Raw genomic sequence first — 17,280 nt, 5'->3', positions numbered from 1 at the left:
AAGAAAAACTTTAATTTAATGCCATGTTAATAAACTGGAAAATAATTATCTTAATTTAATATATAAAAAAATAAAATTGGTCACACATTTTTCAATTAGAAGTGGAAATTACAATTACATTTTACAAATTAATTAATTAATTAAAAAGTTTTAGAAGAGTAAAGTTGTATCTACTGCTTTAGTTACGGTTTGGGGGTGTTGGAAAACAAGTTAGCCACTAAGACTAACTTGGAAAGGCGCGGATCACAGTTGCAAGCTCCACATGTGGTCTTTGTGGGGTCGAGGAGGAGACTAAGACCCATTTGTTCTTTGAGTGCAGATTTGCTTGGTTATTATGGAACCATTGTTGTGGTGGTTGGGCGTGCTGAGCGTGTTTCACAATGTCTCATTGTTTAATTTCTTCCAATTTAGGATGAGCAACGCGTCTGCTTGGTGAATGAGGTTTGGGGAGTTATTTGGGAAGTTATTGTGATGTAGGTTAGGGTTGAGTTCTTGTATAAGGGTTGAATCACCCATGAAGTGATTCATATTTATTTAAATTTTATTGTCGATAAAAAAAATGTAAATTTTAATTTTTTTATTGATAAAATATATTTTAAGGGTATTTTTATTTTTAAGAAAATTTAAACTCTTAAAATATTTTTTATAAATAAAACATTTTAATTGTATTCATTTTACTTGTATTGTTATATTACTTTTTATATTGTGTATTTATTATTAATCTTATGCTATATTCACTAGACTTATATTTAAATTTAAAATAAAATAAACGTATCGTATTTTTAAATAGACATAAAATAAGTACAAATATAGTTAAAATGCAGAATCTGGTGCGATAACTATTTCAAAATAAATAAATAAATTACCACATATCAATATTAATACATTGAATATAATTATAATATAATAAAATAAATATTTTAAATAATAAAAATGTAAAATCAATTATATGATATAAAGTGACAAAATTATAATAATAGTAAGAACTTATTTCTTTAGTAAAAAATACGAAAGAAGAAATGTTTACCTTATATGAAAAATATAACAAAGTTACGGTTACAAGTGGATGGAGAAAAATAAAATAACAAGATTATGTTTTATTATAAAAAAATAGGGTAAAACAATACTTAATAAGCATTTCTTTAAAAAGGAGTAAATGTAAATTTTTAAAAGCTAGAAACTAATAGGTATAGCGTTTAAAAAAAATAAAATTTGGTAGATTTCCAGAAAGCATTACAAGTTATTTAAGAAACAAACTTTGCTTAGCAAAAAAAAAATACTAATTAATATTAGCACAAGTTCTTAAACTAATAAAATGAAAAGTTAATAACTAATAAAAATAGCTTTCAACAAATGGCCTTAGTAAATAAGAAATAGTGTATGGAAACAAAGGTAACTACTATGTGTTTTTTAAAGTAAAAATGTACATGATGGTGCTTTTAATTAAAAATACACATTCTAAATTTCTATTACTTAAAAATATACACTCTAAACTCGCGCTATGTTATCATATTCAGAACATTCTATTCCTATTTTTCACATATTAATTTTTGGTGTACTCACTGAAGAAAGTGTAAATTAAACTTTTCACTATAGGAAGTTTTGGAACCTTTACCTGAGCATTTCGTCTGGAATAAGAGTGACATAGTTTTCAGCAAAAAAAAAATAAAAACAATAGAAAACTAGCCTCCTTTGTTTATGTAACCAAATAATTGAGGCTCATGCCAAATAATCTTGTTTGGTTGTGGAAGAAAACACTTCTTTCAAACAGTGGAATAAATTATTAGCTGTTGAATTGAAGTTTTCATCCATTAGGTTTGATCATCGTGGTTATGAAGACTTGTTACTAAGGTGAGTGTTGTTTTATGATTTTGTTATGATGTTTTACTTCTCTGTTTGCTTCTAGTTCTGATTTCTAGTTCAATTGTGAGAACCATATTTTAGCCATTGAAAAGTACATGACCTCCATATTTTTATACAAATAGTCTATACGTGGAAAACTAAAGAGTGAAACAAACTTTCAAACACACTACATAAAGGCCGAAATCCGCCTAAAAGAAACTAGGTAAAATGTTGCAACAGAGATGTAACATGTAAACTTAGCTAAACAAAAGCAAAGAAAAAAAATCGTGCACCTCAGAAAATTTAAAATTTACAAGTTTTGTTCATCACTTCCAACATGAACATTTCCTACCGAAAAAGCAAGGTGCAGCACTGCAAGCACTATTCATTAAATTACGTAATAATGCGATGTAAGAAGTTATTATGTGTCAATTTACACTAAAGAATGGTGTAATTTAAGAAAGTATACAATGCTTGTATGGCATTTAATCATGGTACATGGCTAAAGGAAAGTGGAAAATGTCAAAATTTGCTTTCTTTGATGATGCCAGAAAGCAAAATTGAAAGTAAAATAGCAGAGAAGTTAGACCTTAGAATCTTACATTCAAGGCCATGTTGTGAACTCAAAGACCTTGAACACAATGTCAATTCCAGTGGGAATCTGCCAAACAAAGAGCAGAACGTTTAACGCATTTAGCGCGATGTGAAGATTTCTGGCTGTTTCATTTCCTTTTTGCATTGATGGTACTAGGGCTGCTGCCAGTGCCCATAAAACGGTAATACCTGACCAAAAATTACACAACAATTTTCATTTTTTACCATCAACATATATAATAAGAATAAACAGTGATTTTAAGTCATCGTTATTCTAAATTTGTCGACTTTTAGTAAAAGAAATATATATATTTAGGATCATTTATTGCAACTTTGAGATTAGACTGTATTGAGTTAACTTTACCCTCTTTGTTTTTGCTTCATCAAATGCATGCAAATTCAATCTTTACCTGCTCCTGCAAATAAATGTGGGCCGGGAAACAACTTTCCTGTCCTGAGCCATGTGTTCACTCCTCCACCAATTGACTCAAGCACCCCAAATCCTAGAAGTAGGGATCCTGCATTAAAGTGTCTGTCTTTATAGGAACCTTTGATCAGCTCTTTCCTTTCCTGAATATGAGTATCCATAAATTAGATGCTCATCAGATTCAGAATTCAGCATTCCATGAGTAGAGCTCCATGCATTTTACTATCTTATTACCATCATGATCCACCATCCAGAAATTAATCAAACAACCACACACCATCACATCATGCAACAATACATTGAGTTTATTTAAATAAACTTCTTCAGGATCAGTATCACAATTGGAAAATTCTATTTCATTACATCACATTCTTTCAATCCAGAGAAAGGGTGGTATGTAAGAGAGATGCATGGTTTCAGTAGCTACCTCAGTGAGTTGCTGTATTTGGAGTTCAACTGGTGATGGTGATGCTTCTTCCACAGGTTTTCCATCTGGGGTGACTGGGGTAGGTTTGACTTGAGTCTTGAGTTCATTGATATCGTTCTGGATAGTCCTTACTCGCCGCCATTGCCACCCCAAATACCCTGCCCACAATGTATAGAAGAAAAACGCACCCATCACAATGGGGTGTACGAGAGCAAATGATCTTCCTTCGAATATCCCAAACTCTCCTCCCGCAGCAAGTGCATCCTGTGCCAATAACAGCTTTATGAGAACCAAACAACAACACCAGCTCAAAATAAAAACCAACAAAATGCATACTTGCCTTGGAATCTAGGAAGAGTGGAAATGTGATGGCTGTGAGGGAAAGAAAAACAGGCTTGAGAGGGTCGATGTTGTGATCTAAGAAGGAAGAATTGTGTGTGTTAGGAGAAGATAAGTTTGAGTTTGAACGGATGGAAGGAAAAGGAACAAGTTTTGTGGTTGAGGGGCGTGGCAGTTGTGGCTTGTTAGGAAGAATTGGAAGCTTTAGAAGTGTGAGTGTGGCAGCCATACGAATTATGAGGGAGACAGCAGCAGTGAGCAGAGTGAAGGAGAAGAAATTGAGTAGTTGAAAACAGAGAGGGTTGAGGTTGGATGTAGATCCGACCCAGTAAAGTAAAAGATAAGGAACTTGAGCCTAAGATGTTAACCATTAGTGTCACTTTCTTCTCGCTGCCATTTTGTCCAACACAAGAAAAGGTTCAACCTTTTAAAGCATTTATGTTTCAAATTGGTTTGAGATTCACATTCGACCAGAGATTAGAGATTAGAGATTAGAGATTAGAGATTAGAGATTAAAGATTAGAGATTAGAGATTAAAGATTAGAGATTAGAGATTAGAGATTAGAACTTTTCATTGTAACCAGAGATTAGAGATTAGAACTTTTCATTGTAATAAGTAGGTGCAAACCTCAACCTCATGAGCTGATTTTATGGATTAAGTTAAGCTTAAAGTTCACTCTATTATATGGTATCAGAGTCATTTTGAGTCTATCCTAGCGAGTATTTGTTGGTCTTATCAGGTCATCCGCTATTGGGTCGCTATCGGACCACCCATAATATATAGTTTCACGCACGAGTTGGTAGTCTCGGCCTGAGGGAGTGTGTTGGAGATCCCACATCAACTAGAGATTAGAGATTTTCATTATATTTAAGTGGGCGGAAACCTCAACTTTATAAACCGATTTTAAGAGGTTGAGTTAAGCTTAAACTACCCGTAATATTGTCATTTAAATCAGTATTTTTAAAAGTAAACGAGAGGTTAGATCTGAAAATTCTATTTGAATGGAGGAAAAAAAATTCATGCTTCTGTGGTGTCTTGAGTTCATTCCTCTTCGTTTTGTATGTAAGAATCACCTTTAAAAATATTAAAAACACAAAAAATGAAAATCATTATGGGTAATAAACTATTTTTCGTTTTTAAACAAGGTACTGATAATAGATTATATATAAAATACAATTGATTATATATAAAAGATAGATTATAATTATAATTATAATAGATTATTTCTTTAATATAATAAAATTACGATTTTTATTATAATAAAATAAATAATTTAAATAAAACGAAAATGAATTAAATAAAATTTATTAATTTAAATTATTATATTTTTTAATTAATTTTTTAATATATTTTTATTTTGAAATGTAACTTTTTTATTTACTAAAATTTATAATAATTATTTATTTATTTATTTATTTTAACTTTAACATGTAATTTAAAAATATTTTTTTTTATATAAAACTAGTTTTAAAATTTTATTTACAAATTTCTTTTGAATGTATATCATTCTTTTCTATTACATAAATCGAATCAACAGCAAAGTTTTCAATTAGTTCCTTCTAATTTTTACTTTCTTCTTCTTAATTTAAAACAATTTTTATCTTCCATTTCCTTTTTTTTCTTTTTTAATCCAAATAAAATATAAAATTATAATAATTCAATATGTAACATCCTTAAATTTACCCATATATAATAAATAACAGTGAAACAAGCAATATCTAATTAACAAATAAACATATACTACTTTCTCATATTTATATCTCAAAAAGATATCATTTTTCATAGGGATTTAATATATACACAAACAAAACATTCAACATGAAAACATATGTTCCTCTAGCTGCTCACTGAAGAGCTTTATTACCTGCAACTTCATATGCTTCCATATAAATTAACACGATCATCATAAATTAAAGAAAAACAAACACAAAACAAAGCACAGGGTAAGCTAGTGATTTTTAAGAATTCTAATATAAATTTAACTTTTAAGAACAAACATAATCCATCAAATTCTCATAATTTACACAAATTCATCAAATGTCTATCACAACTATCATTCACATTATTCATGTCAGATATTTATTGACTCACATACTCAGACACTTGACTCTACTTCTGGAAGACTTTATATTGAAATTAGAATCTGTTCCTGCTAGGGAGATGGGACCTAGAGAACTATTGAAGTCTTCTTCTCCTTTCTTCAGTCGGTCAGGTGACTGGGTAGTGAACTGGGGTTCTCTTCGTCCTCCTGCTTCTCCTTCGGCCCTCGGCCTCGGCTGAACACCGAATGGTGGGGGTACCTGCGAAGGCACTCCGACGCTCAAGTCAGTAAAGCGGGTGGTCAGCTCTCAGAGTGATAAATGACATACCTTACTCCTTGGGATGCGTACTATTTATATTATTCTAGTGGGCCTACCTTGTTGGGCCCATTTATCGAGGTGGACACCTCTTAGGTTTGCATTACCTAATTCTTAATGATAGATTAACTTCACTGATCTTGGTTTGAGCGTTAACTGTAATAGGGGTCGGCCATCGGCCAAATCATCATGGCATGGGTCGGCCATCGGCCATGTTCCAGTGATCTCGGTCGTCTCGGCCAAGTCTTCTAAGGTCTCGGCCCCTTGGGCAAGTCTTCTAAGGTCTCGGCCAAGCCTTCCAAGGTCTCGGCCTCTCGGCCAAGTCTTCCAAGGTCTCGGCCTCTCGGCCAAGTCTTCCAAGGTCTCGACCTCTCGGTCGTCTCGGCCAAGCCTTCCAAGGTCTCGGCCTCTCGGCCAAGTCTTCTAAGGTCTCGGCCTCTCGGCCATACCGGTACACTTGCCCCCCAGGCTCAAGGGCAGACGTGAAGATCTGAAAAAAAGCAAGTATACATATAAAAAAAAGGAGGACCGGCATCAGCCCGACCCATACACACCCTCTCGGTCGGACCACAAGGCAGGATTCTAAAGTAATCTGGATCCCTAGAATCGTCGGAGTCCTCGCCCGCTTTCAACACCAGGTACTTAGCCAAAAATTTGGCCACAGACTTCTCGGTATCATAAGACGACGAGAACTCAACAACACTAGGATCCACCAAACTAAAATCCGCGAGTGGAACGGCCGTCGGGGGTGATCCTGGCCGGTCGCCAACGCTAGCGGGGGGAGAGTCCGACCGGTCAACAGCGTTAACCGGGTCGTCCCCCCTAACCACCTCTACCATGGGTGGCACCTCGGCCACCCCAGCTGATAAGGAATCAGTGGCAGACGAAGAGGATGATGAAGAGGTTGACAAAGAGGAAGAAAGCCCAAGGGCAGGAGAAGGACGACCGAGAGCGAGGGAAGAATGACCGGACGAGGGGGATGTTGGCCGAGACACGGATGACATCACTAACCTGTGAAAAGAAAAGAAAGGCGAAGGCAAAGCTTAGCAAGAAGGCCGAACGGTCACTCGGTTCTTAGAGCAGTGGGCGATGGAAGGCTCGGCTATCAGATAAACTAACTCAGAAAATGCAAGGTTTCAACACTGTTGAAGACCCCTATTTATAGGGCCCATGGGCCTCGGAATTCGAAGCGACGAGTCAATCTCAACCGTTAGATCTCTTAGATCCAACGGTTCACAATACTTCCCACTCAAAAAACCCCTCATTAATGCCAATCATGTCACGTCACCAAGGGTCACGTCACGCCGCCCAGGTCACATCACACCTCGAGAAATGAAATAGCCGCACGACCAAGGGAGACCGACCGACCCCCATCGTTAAAGACTCATCGGGCATAACTTACGCATCTGCCCTTGAGTCTGGGGGGCAAGTGTACCGGTACGGGGCGAGGCCGGGACCCACCTGGCTGCCCGATGCCCAGTCAACCTGACCGAGACCAGGGGAACCTGGCTGAGGCCGTAGAAGACTTGGCCGACAGGCCGAGACCTTGGAAGACTTGGCCGACAGGCCGAGACCTTGGAAGACTTGTCCGACTGTCCGAAAGGCCGAGACCTTGGAAGACTTGGCCGACTGTCCGAAAGGTCGAGACCTTAGAAGACTTAACTAAGACGACCGAGACCACAAGGATTTGGCCGATGGCCGACCCACACCACGGGAACTTGGCCGATAGCCGAACCCTGTTACAATTAACGCTCAGACCGAGATCAGTGAAGCTAATCCATCATCAAGAATTAGGTAATGCAACCCTAAGCGGTATCCACCTCGATAAACGGGCCCAACAAGGTAGGCCCACTAGAATAATATAAATAGCACGCATTTCAAGGAGTAAGGTATGTCATTATTACTGTTCACCTACCTGAGAGCTAACCACCCGCTTTACTGACTTGAGCGTCGGAGTGCCTTCGCAGGTACCCCTACCATCCGGTGTTCACCCGACGACCGAGTCCCGAGTGCCGAAAGATAAGCAGAAGGAAGAGAAGGATCCCAGTTCATCACTCAGCCACCTGCCCGACCGAAGGAAGGAGAAGAAGACTTCAACAGTTCCCTAGATCCCATCTCCCTAGCAGGAACAGAATCCTAATACCTACACCTGTCATATTACTCGTTGTGAATCCACACAGTCATGCGCATAAACATCTCAATATCTCATCATCTAGTATGACAGGGTAAATTCATATGACCTGAAAGACCAAATTATATTTCAAACCATAAACAAAGTCATATGAACCTCCATCGACTCTCGCCAACTAAATAACTTCATCTATGTGATTTCATTATATCAGTAGAGTCAGGATGTCTAATTACAGGCCTAACATATCAATATACCCTAACAACAATCTCAACACGGTGTTTCCTTTCCTGAAAATACTATGTTTGATCTCACTTTCACATCATTCCATATCTCATGTAACACATCAATGCATCATTCAATCATATCATATTTTAAACTTTTCTAAACAATTCAAATATATCTCAAAATTCACTTAATCACATAATAAGTTCCAAATATATGCTCTCTAAATCAATCATCATCTAAAATCAAACAACCATTTTTCATCAAATATCTCATTTAAGTAATTCAACAAAATATTCAAAAACAGTTCAACTCACTTGTATTCATTCAAACAATTTCAACAACTTATTCACCTTAAAATCAATATAAAATATTCAGAATCAACCATTTCAGTTAATATTTGAAAGAGACAATCCTGCAAGCAAAAATTTGAAACTGGTGACCACTTCACCCTCACATTCAGATCTTCTAACCTATGATTCTATTTAAAAGAATAAGACTAGTTTCCCTTACCTTTACTTGAGCAAATGCTCACTAAGAGCTCCAAATCTACCAAAAGTTTAAAGATAATTAACCTGCACCACAAAGTCTTGATAAAAAATATAACTATATCATTAAGACCCTATGGTAACAGAGATTTACCTTGAAGCTAAAAAATTTACATGCAAAACATAACTCAAAGAAAATAGCAAAAAAATGAACTTATTCTATTTGAGATTTTGATCGAGCAATCTTGTAGTGTTCATTGCCATGAGTCCAATGGCAGACTTCGTCAAACTGATAATCAAGGAGTTCAGAATCTTAGAAAGAAGGGAAAAAAGGAAAAAGGGACAAAAATGAACTTACTCTATCAGATATTTTGATCAGGTAGTCTTGTAGTCTTTGCTATCAGAAGTCCGAAGTCGAATAGCGTACTCCGATAAACTGATGAGGGAGAATGTTAGAATATATTAGAAAAAAGGGAAAAGAAAACTTTTAGAGAGATAGTGATTTTTTTAAAATGAAACTGAATAACTAAATTTTCTATTTATATGCTCTTTTCATTTTAATAATAAAATATTCAGTATCATTTAAAATGTACCAATTCTAATCTAAGGTTATTTTCTAGATCCTTACACAATCCATATTTTAATCTTAACCAAATGAAAAAGTTATAACTATGATAAAAAAAAAATGCAAATAACAAAAATAACTATAATAATAAGATATAACGAAAATGATAATAATGTTAGAGTACAGTAAAAAAATGGTTATCTATCTTATTTTTTAACCCAAATCCCTTATAATAAGAGACATGTTACAGTAATAAGATATAATAGAGCATAAAAATAGAATAAGAAAATAACATTTCATCACTATATCAAATATCTTACTATATTTTGAATGGACCCTTCTTCAACAATACTTTAGCAATGATTTTGGATAACTAAATAAAATATAACTCTGAAAATGAAATATAAATTTCGAACAATTTTGTTGTTAAAAGAAAGTAAAATTAATAGTTTGCATATTTTGGGATGATAGTTTGAATGCTAAACAAAGACTGGTGGAGAAAAATAATCTATAGACAAAAACAGAAAATTTATGGTTGTTTGAAGAGCTGAAATCCAATTATCTATTTGAGACTCTCTATGAGAATGGTTTCTTTTCTCAGATTATAATCTTACAAAGTTTTCAACTTATAAACACTCATAAAAATAATATTGAATTTGAAGATTCCACGCCATACCCCGTGAACAAAATAATATATTTTTTGGTTCAACTGTTATATGGACAGAAACTCAGCAACATACCCTTTTACAGGTCCAATCCAAGTTCTATTTTTCTTCTTTTCTCAATATGCTTGCTTAAGACAAAAGCACAGCCCAGAAACTTCTTCTTAATATTAATAGCATAAAAAAATTATTATTTCAATAACATCTTTTTTCTATTTCAAAAATTATTAATCAAAACTCATTAGGGTACGTATATTTATTTTGATAAAGTAAACTCGTGAAAAAGAACATACAAGATAATAGAAAAGAAGACATACGTTAATAGCATAGTTTTATGTGTTAAAATTATTTGATAAAATATGCATGCATAAAAGGGAATAACATTTTATTGTTTAATGCAGAAGAAAATCATTTTTTCTATTAAATATTTTTTTATAAAATAATAAAAATATCTATGTCATATATTGCTACTGATAATGAGATAATAAACATTGTAGAGAATGATCTCCTACAACTCTGTCATTAATATATGAATAACTCATATTTATTTACCTTTTTTTATCATCAAGTTTTACAAAAGACTAATCTCTCCCTCGTATATATAGTTTAGTAGACTTTGGAGAATTTTTTTAATGATTTAAGTTTTATATATGAGAGTTTTATTTACTTTATATATATATATTATTATTTTTTATCTTGTAATTAAGTATATTTATAATTACATGGATTGCTTTGTCATAATTAACACTAATTAAAAAGTCTTTTATTCGATATATTTAATTTATTATAATCTTATATACTTTTTTATCTCATAATTTAGTATATTTCATTTATTACGTAAATACCTAGAAAATAGTCTCAGAATATATAAAAGTAGAATAACTAAAATGATATTTAAATATTTTATTGTTAAAAAGTAATTTAAATAAAAAAAATATTCAGGCTTATTTTAAAATAATTATTGTTTTTTATAAAATCTTTTTTTCTTTCTTTTTCTACTTTTTCTATTTTCCACCATTTTTCTTTGGTTAATATGAGTTTCTCTAAAAGTTTGGGAGAGAGATTCCATGGGCATAAAGTGTGTTTAAATCATTCATAAGCTTCTTTATACCAATTTTAGATGTTGGAGTTTTGATTTGGTGTTTAGTAGGCTAAACGGGTAAGAGAAGTTAAACTTGAGTCACTAATACTTAGGTTATAAGATATGATTGTAAAAGTGATTTTTGCTGTAATTTCTTGCAGGAATTGAACCTTAGAGTGAAATAAATATGTTTTAAATTGATAATTGATATGAAATGGTTGAATGTTTGATGTGAATGAAGTATGTTTAGCTTAATTACTGAGTCTATTGAAAATGAATTAGATAGATTAATAAACAATTGTACTCTTATTGATTTGTGTATGGTTTTATTACAATTGTTGACTATTTAATGTGAATTTTGGTTGGTTTAACTTGTCTAGATTGTGTAGGGCAGAACTCTTAATATAACAAAGTGACTCAAGTTGAAAATGATAGTTTAAAAATAAATAAATAAATAAATGATATGAAATTTTTTTGAATCACTTGGATTAGTTTTAAAATTATGCAAACTCTGTTAGTTAGACGAATCATATATATGTTTGTTAAGCATGGGAAACTACGTAAGTTACTCTCAATGAAATAAAATTTAATCATAGTGATTTGATTATTGAGGGAACAATATTATCACTTAATAAAATTTAAAAAATTAAAATCCCGAACGCAATGGTACAAGTAATTTACTATGTGATTTTCAAATGTTGCAGTTAACTTTTTAAGATAACAAAAGAATAAGCATTATACTATTAACTATTTTTCTTTTCATCGAGTTCATTCATGCTTTCTAAAAATTGTAAAATAATGACTGAGAAAGTAAAATGAAAAAGGAGAAGCAAAGTAGATTAAGAAAAAGAGCACGCGGAAAGAAGATGATAGATGGAAAGTTAACTATCCAACAACAGGCCATCTTAACCACAAATTTTAATGTGATTTGAACAAATTTTTAACAATTAATTAAATACAAACATGATTAATATACCTCTTATAATTATTGACAGTTTTGTGATGTGATTTTAAAAAAATAAGTGTCAATTCTTTAACCAGTATCCCTTAAAAAGATTAAAAAAATCCATAAACCCTTATAAAAATTTGAAAATGTTTTGGTTTCTCGTTCAACCATGAGTACAAATTGAATTGCAACTTGAAAAGAAAAGTCCATGCATGACGCTATCTATAAAGAAGGAATAGTGGAGCATTTCCATTGTGCATGCCAGTTAATTAATTATTAGTAAGCATAAATTCAACTTTTATTAAACTTAATTAAGCAAAATTAAGTTGCCGGAGTCCTACTAATATATGCAGTTTAAAGATTGTGTTATATAATTCATCAAGACCCTTAAAATTCAGTCTAAAAATTGACCACAGTGATATATTAATATTCTTTTAAAACCCTGATGTAACACATGTATATTTCTTAATAGGGATATGGAGAATCACTTTTTAAAATGTGGCTAATTTTTTTTAGTTTCAGTAATATGTTAGACAATTCTACAACAATATTTTAATGTGAGATTTACATTTCAATAAAATTTATCTTTTTTAATTATAATTTAATGTAGGATAGTCAACTTATAGTATCACTCACTTAAATTTAAAATTTAGAATTATAAGTAGGTAGAAAAATATAGAGACACTTAAACTTTATTTGGTTATGGTGATTTTGCGAGATAAAATGGAAGAGAGTGGACTATGAAGGTGTTTCAATATCTTAAGACTCAAAATCACATATTCAAAGTCTTTTAAGTTTATTATGTATGAAAAAAAAACATTTTCTCTTTTGATGTATGTACATATCTCTTTTTAAGTACATATTTATCTGAAATTTATTATATACATATATCTTTTTTAAGTACATATTTATCTGAAATTTATTATATACGTATATCTTTTTTAAGTACATATTTATCTGAAATTCATTATATACATATATCTTTTTTAAGTACGTATTTATCTAAAATTTATTGAGAAACTGAAAATCTTAACAAATCTCGGTAAGGTATATTTCGTATCATTATAGAAAATAAATTTAAACTGAATTCAAATGTATAAAATAAAATTTACATCTTATAGTTAGATTGTATATCTAATAAATACGAGATTTCCGATCAATTTGTTTATTATATATGTTTTTCTTTGCTGTTAAAAAATATATCTTTTTCCTTAATTCTTGAAAATATTTTATTAATTTCAAATATCTGACATTTTATTAGTGTTTCTAGTACTTATCGGTAACTATAGTTACTTGAGAGAAACTTATTTTGGAAACAAATAAGAACGTGTCTCATAGTGATGCAAAATATTAATTCGAGATTCATTGAGTAAGGTATACTGCTATAACTATTTTCCAATTCTTGTAAAAATATTTTGTTAGTTTTAAATATCTGAAATTTTATTAGTGCTTTTAATTCTTATAGTTAATTAAGATTATTCGATTTAAATCTTGATTATGGGAACAAATTAAAAATGTATCTTCTAACATAATTTTTATAAATAAGATAACTATAGTTATTGATTATGATAAAAAGAGGAACTATTAAAATAGTGCAGGATTTAAAAGTAGGAAATATTTATATATAAAACAAGATGTATTTATAGAAATTAAAAAGATGTTTAGAAACTGACATGAATTATAATCTAAAGTGTGAATGAGAGGGTTTAGAGAAGAGAAGAGCGGTAAAGAAATAAATTGAAAAGCTGTGGAATAAAAGAGGCCTTCTTTTCTTTCTCTCTCTCTCTCTCTCTCTCTCTCTCTCTCTCAACACCATCAAAATCAGTTAATTGGATTTCCCACAATCCAAACATGGTGTTTTGAGGTGGATGAGCGTGGTTGCCATGGTTCTTCTCACTCCCATATTTCTGTTAACCCTCGCCGCCGCGCTTATAGCGGTGATTGGGGCGAAGGTGTTCCAGACGGGGTGCGTCAAGAGGGTATGGAGAAGAATGGAAGATTGGTTTCACGTGTATCAGTTCCTCACAGTACCTGAACTCAACCAAACCAAACACCAAAACCAGCTCTACACAAACCTCTCCCTATACTTACATTCACTACCTTCCATCCAAGACTCCCACTTCGCCAACCTCGTAACTGGGAAGAACCAAAACGACATCGTCCTCTGCCTCGCCCCCAACCAAATCATCCAGGACAATTTTCTCGGAGCCACAATCTACTGGTTCAACCAACCCACTCATACCAACCCAAAAGGAACCGGAACCTACGTTCTCAAGATCAGGAAGGTGGACAAGCGCCGAATCCTCCGTCCTTATCTTCAGCACATTCACGCCGTAGCCCACGAAATCGAGCAGCAAGGGAAGCGCGACTTGTGCCTCTTCACCAACAGCGCCGATGAGTTTGGTCACTGGAGATCCGTTCCGTTTACGCATCCTTCTACGTTCGACACCATCGCCATGGAACCGGATCTCAAAAACAAGGTCAAATCCGATCTTGAATCCTTCCTTAGAGCGAAACAGTACTACCACCGCAACGGCCGCGTCTGGAAACGGAGCTTCCTCCTCTACGGTCCATCCGGCACCGGAAAGTCGAGCTTCGTCGCCGCCATGGCCAATTTCCTCTCCTACGACGTGTTCGACATCGACCTGAATAAAATCCCTAGTGATTCGGAGCTGAAATTGCTCCTCCTGCATACGACGCCGAAATCGGTGGTGGTGATCGAGGACCTGGACCGGTTTGTGGCGGAGAAAACCGCGAGAATAAGCGTTTCGGGGATACTGAACTTCATGGACGGTCTTATAACCTCGTGTTGCGCGGAAGAGAGGGTGATGGTGTTCACGATGAACACGAAGGAGCATGTTGACCCGAACCTGCTTCGTCCGGGTCGGATCGATGTGCATATCCATTTTCCGTTGTGTGATTTTTCGGCGTTTAAGACGCTGGCGAATAGTTACCTTGGGGTGAAGGAGCATAAGCTGTTCCCTCAGGTGCAGGAGATTTTCCAAAACGGTGCGAGTTTGAGTCCCGCTGAAATCGGTGAGTTGATGATCGCGAACCGGAACTCGCCCAGTCGGGCCATTAGATCAGTCATCACCGCATTGCAAACGGACGGTGATGGCAGGGGGTGCGGCTTGATGGGAAAGCAGAAGGAGGAGGATGAAATGGATGAACCTGATGGGGTTGTCTGCGGTGAGGGTGTCAATACGGTTAAGGATTTGCGGAGACTGTACAGTTTTTTCAGATTCAGGGTTACAAGAAAATCTTCGTCCTCGAATTCTTCCTTGCCCGCTAGTCCATTGCGATAGTTAGTCACTAATCACTTTATTGGAAGATATGTGCAATCTTCCCAATTGCGCTTCCTTCCGGGGAAACAGATCATTCCAAGCTCTTTTGTTCATACCCGAATTAGACACAACATTTGTTCATGGGATGCAAACATTGGAACTCCTACAAGGTCTTGCTTATTCTCCATTTTTTACCCCTCTGCATGTAACTGTATATCTTTACAATTAGATTCATATAGGAAAATAATTTGCATAGGCACAAGAAAAGTTATCCCTTAGAGTTTGTTTCCTCATTTTGGTGAATTGTGAATCCAATTTAATGTATAGATTTATTTTTTTAGGAAAAGTAAATCCTTCATGCACAGTTCAAATGTTTCTCCCTCTGCCCTCTGCCCTCTGCCCTCGACCCGAAGAGTTTTGTTTTTCTGTCTCTCAAATTCTTTCCCGTGATAAGAATGATATGTTACGAAATATGGAGTACTTAAAAGTGTTTTTCTCTAGCTACAGATTACGAAATAGTTACATTTCTTTGCATTAACTTTCACGTGAAAACTTTGAAAAAGAAATTGATTATTTCTTGAATTAACTCATTTCTAAACTAGCACTTATTTTGAAAGCACTGGTCTCTGGTTTCATTTACACAATCGATAGCGATGAACAGATATTAAAGCGATTGATCACAGTTTTCATAATAATACCTCGCCACATTTCTAATCGCCTTATTTCCTCCACGTGAACCTTCAACTATGCAGAAATATGTAAGTACGAAAAGTGTTCACAGCTTTTTAGTGTACATTTTATTAAAATTTGGTAAATAAAAATGGGAAGTCACCTGTAACAGTAACATTCCTCCTTATATATATGCTGTAGGTGCAAGCAAGTTGTGAGAGTCGAAACTATGCCACAAATTGTTGCACTCTTATTTTAATTTTAAGTTGGGATAAACGATGTTGGCCAATAGTTTGGTGCAACAACTTGTTTTATGTCAGTGTGATCAAACTTATCTACTTTTTGGGCTTTTTCTGATGACCCCATCGTTGTTGTCTTTGGTTACAAAACGAGACAACTAACCACAGGAAGTGTCATTTGGCACACTAATTTTACACAACTAAATTAGTGAGCTAGGCTCTTACTTTTTTGACAAGGGCGTCTTAAATAGCTGACAAAAACCATGAGAAAATCTCAGTAGTTGTTCTTTCCCGAGCCTATCAGTCATAAAAAGTTATACAGTGTTAAACTGTTTGATGTCAAGCAGTCCTTATTATGAAGAGTCACACATATATAATATATATGATTCTTTGTTCCATGTTCCCATTTTATATTCCATCCCTCTAACAATTGATCCCACTACCAAGCATCTTTGATGAATGAAGCAGATTAACTACTAGCCAAGTATATAGTATATAATTTCGACTCTTTATTATTTATTTCATTTGGTTGCGTATACCTTTCTTTATTCCCCGCCAAACTCAATGATTGTAGTTTTGTGACGGAATAAGAGATAGTGTGCGCCCGCATAAAATACTCACTATTTCAAGGGACACAAAATGCAGAAGCACCATGAAAGAAGATAAAATGTGATTAGGCGAAAAATAAAAGGAATAAATATGAAAATCAAAATAAAAAATTATATTACTTTCTGTTTTAAAATTACGAAAAATATAAAAGATATATATAATTTATCATGCGCAATAATAGGATAATTAATTATGTATATAAATATAATATAATATTTGGAAACGGTTTTGTCTTTAAATATTATATACATGTGAAATATTGTATACCATTATTTAATTCAATTTTAATATCAAGTGAAATAATTTATCCTAATATGTTCAACATTTTTTATATAATTGATATTTTATTAGTGGAGTTAAGACAAAAAGTTTCATTTGCTCCCCACTTAATAGGACA

General features: G+C 33.7%; 2 protein-coding genes across 2 annotated transcripts; one reads left to right on the top strand and one right to left on the bottom strand.

The window, feature by feature from the left end:
* Positions 1-2,186: 2,186 nt before the first annotated feature.
* LOC137831929 (uncharacterized) lies at positions 2,187-4,038 on the bottom strand. Its single transcript, XM_068639837.1, has 4 exons — positions 3,631-4,038; positions 3,291-3,554; positions 2,847-3,006; positions 2,187-2,625 (listed from the first exon to the last, which is right to left on the bottom strand). The coding sequence occupies exons 1-4, from the start codon at positions 3,856-3,858 to the stop codon at positions 2,447-2,449; spliced, it is 831 nt and encodes a 276-aa protein (XP_068495938.1). The 5' UTR covers positions 3,859-4,038; the 3' UTR covers positions 2,187-2,446.
* Positions 4,039-13,758: 9,720 nt separating this feature from the next.
* On the top strand, positions 13,759-15,730 carry LOC137831927 (AAA-ATPase At2g46620). The gene has a single exon (XM_068639836.2). The coding sequence runs from the start codon at positions 13,951-13,953 to the stop codon at positions 15,385-15,387; it is 1,437 nt and encodes a 478-aa protein (XP_068495937.1). The 5' UTR covers positions 13,759-13,950; the 3' UTR covers positions 15,388-15,730.
* Positions 15,731-17,280: the final 1,550 nt, after the last annotated feature.

Source organism: Phaseolus vulgaris, chromosome 6, assembly GCF_051622355.1.
Source record: "Phaseolus vulgaris cultivar YP4 chromosome 6, ASM5162235v1, whole genome shotgun sequence".
Taxonomy (NCBI): domain Eukaryota; kingdom Viridiplantae; phylum Streptophyta; class Magnoliopsida; order Fabales; family Fabaceae; genus Phaseolus; species Phaseolus vulgaris.
The sequence above is the reverse complement of the archived record's forward strand: the minus strand, read 5'-3'. Positions and strand labels throughout refer to the sequence as shown.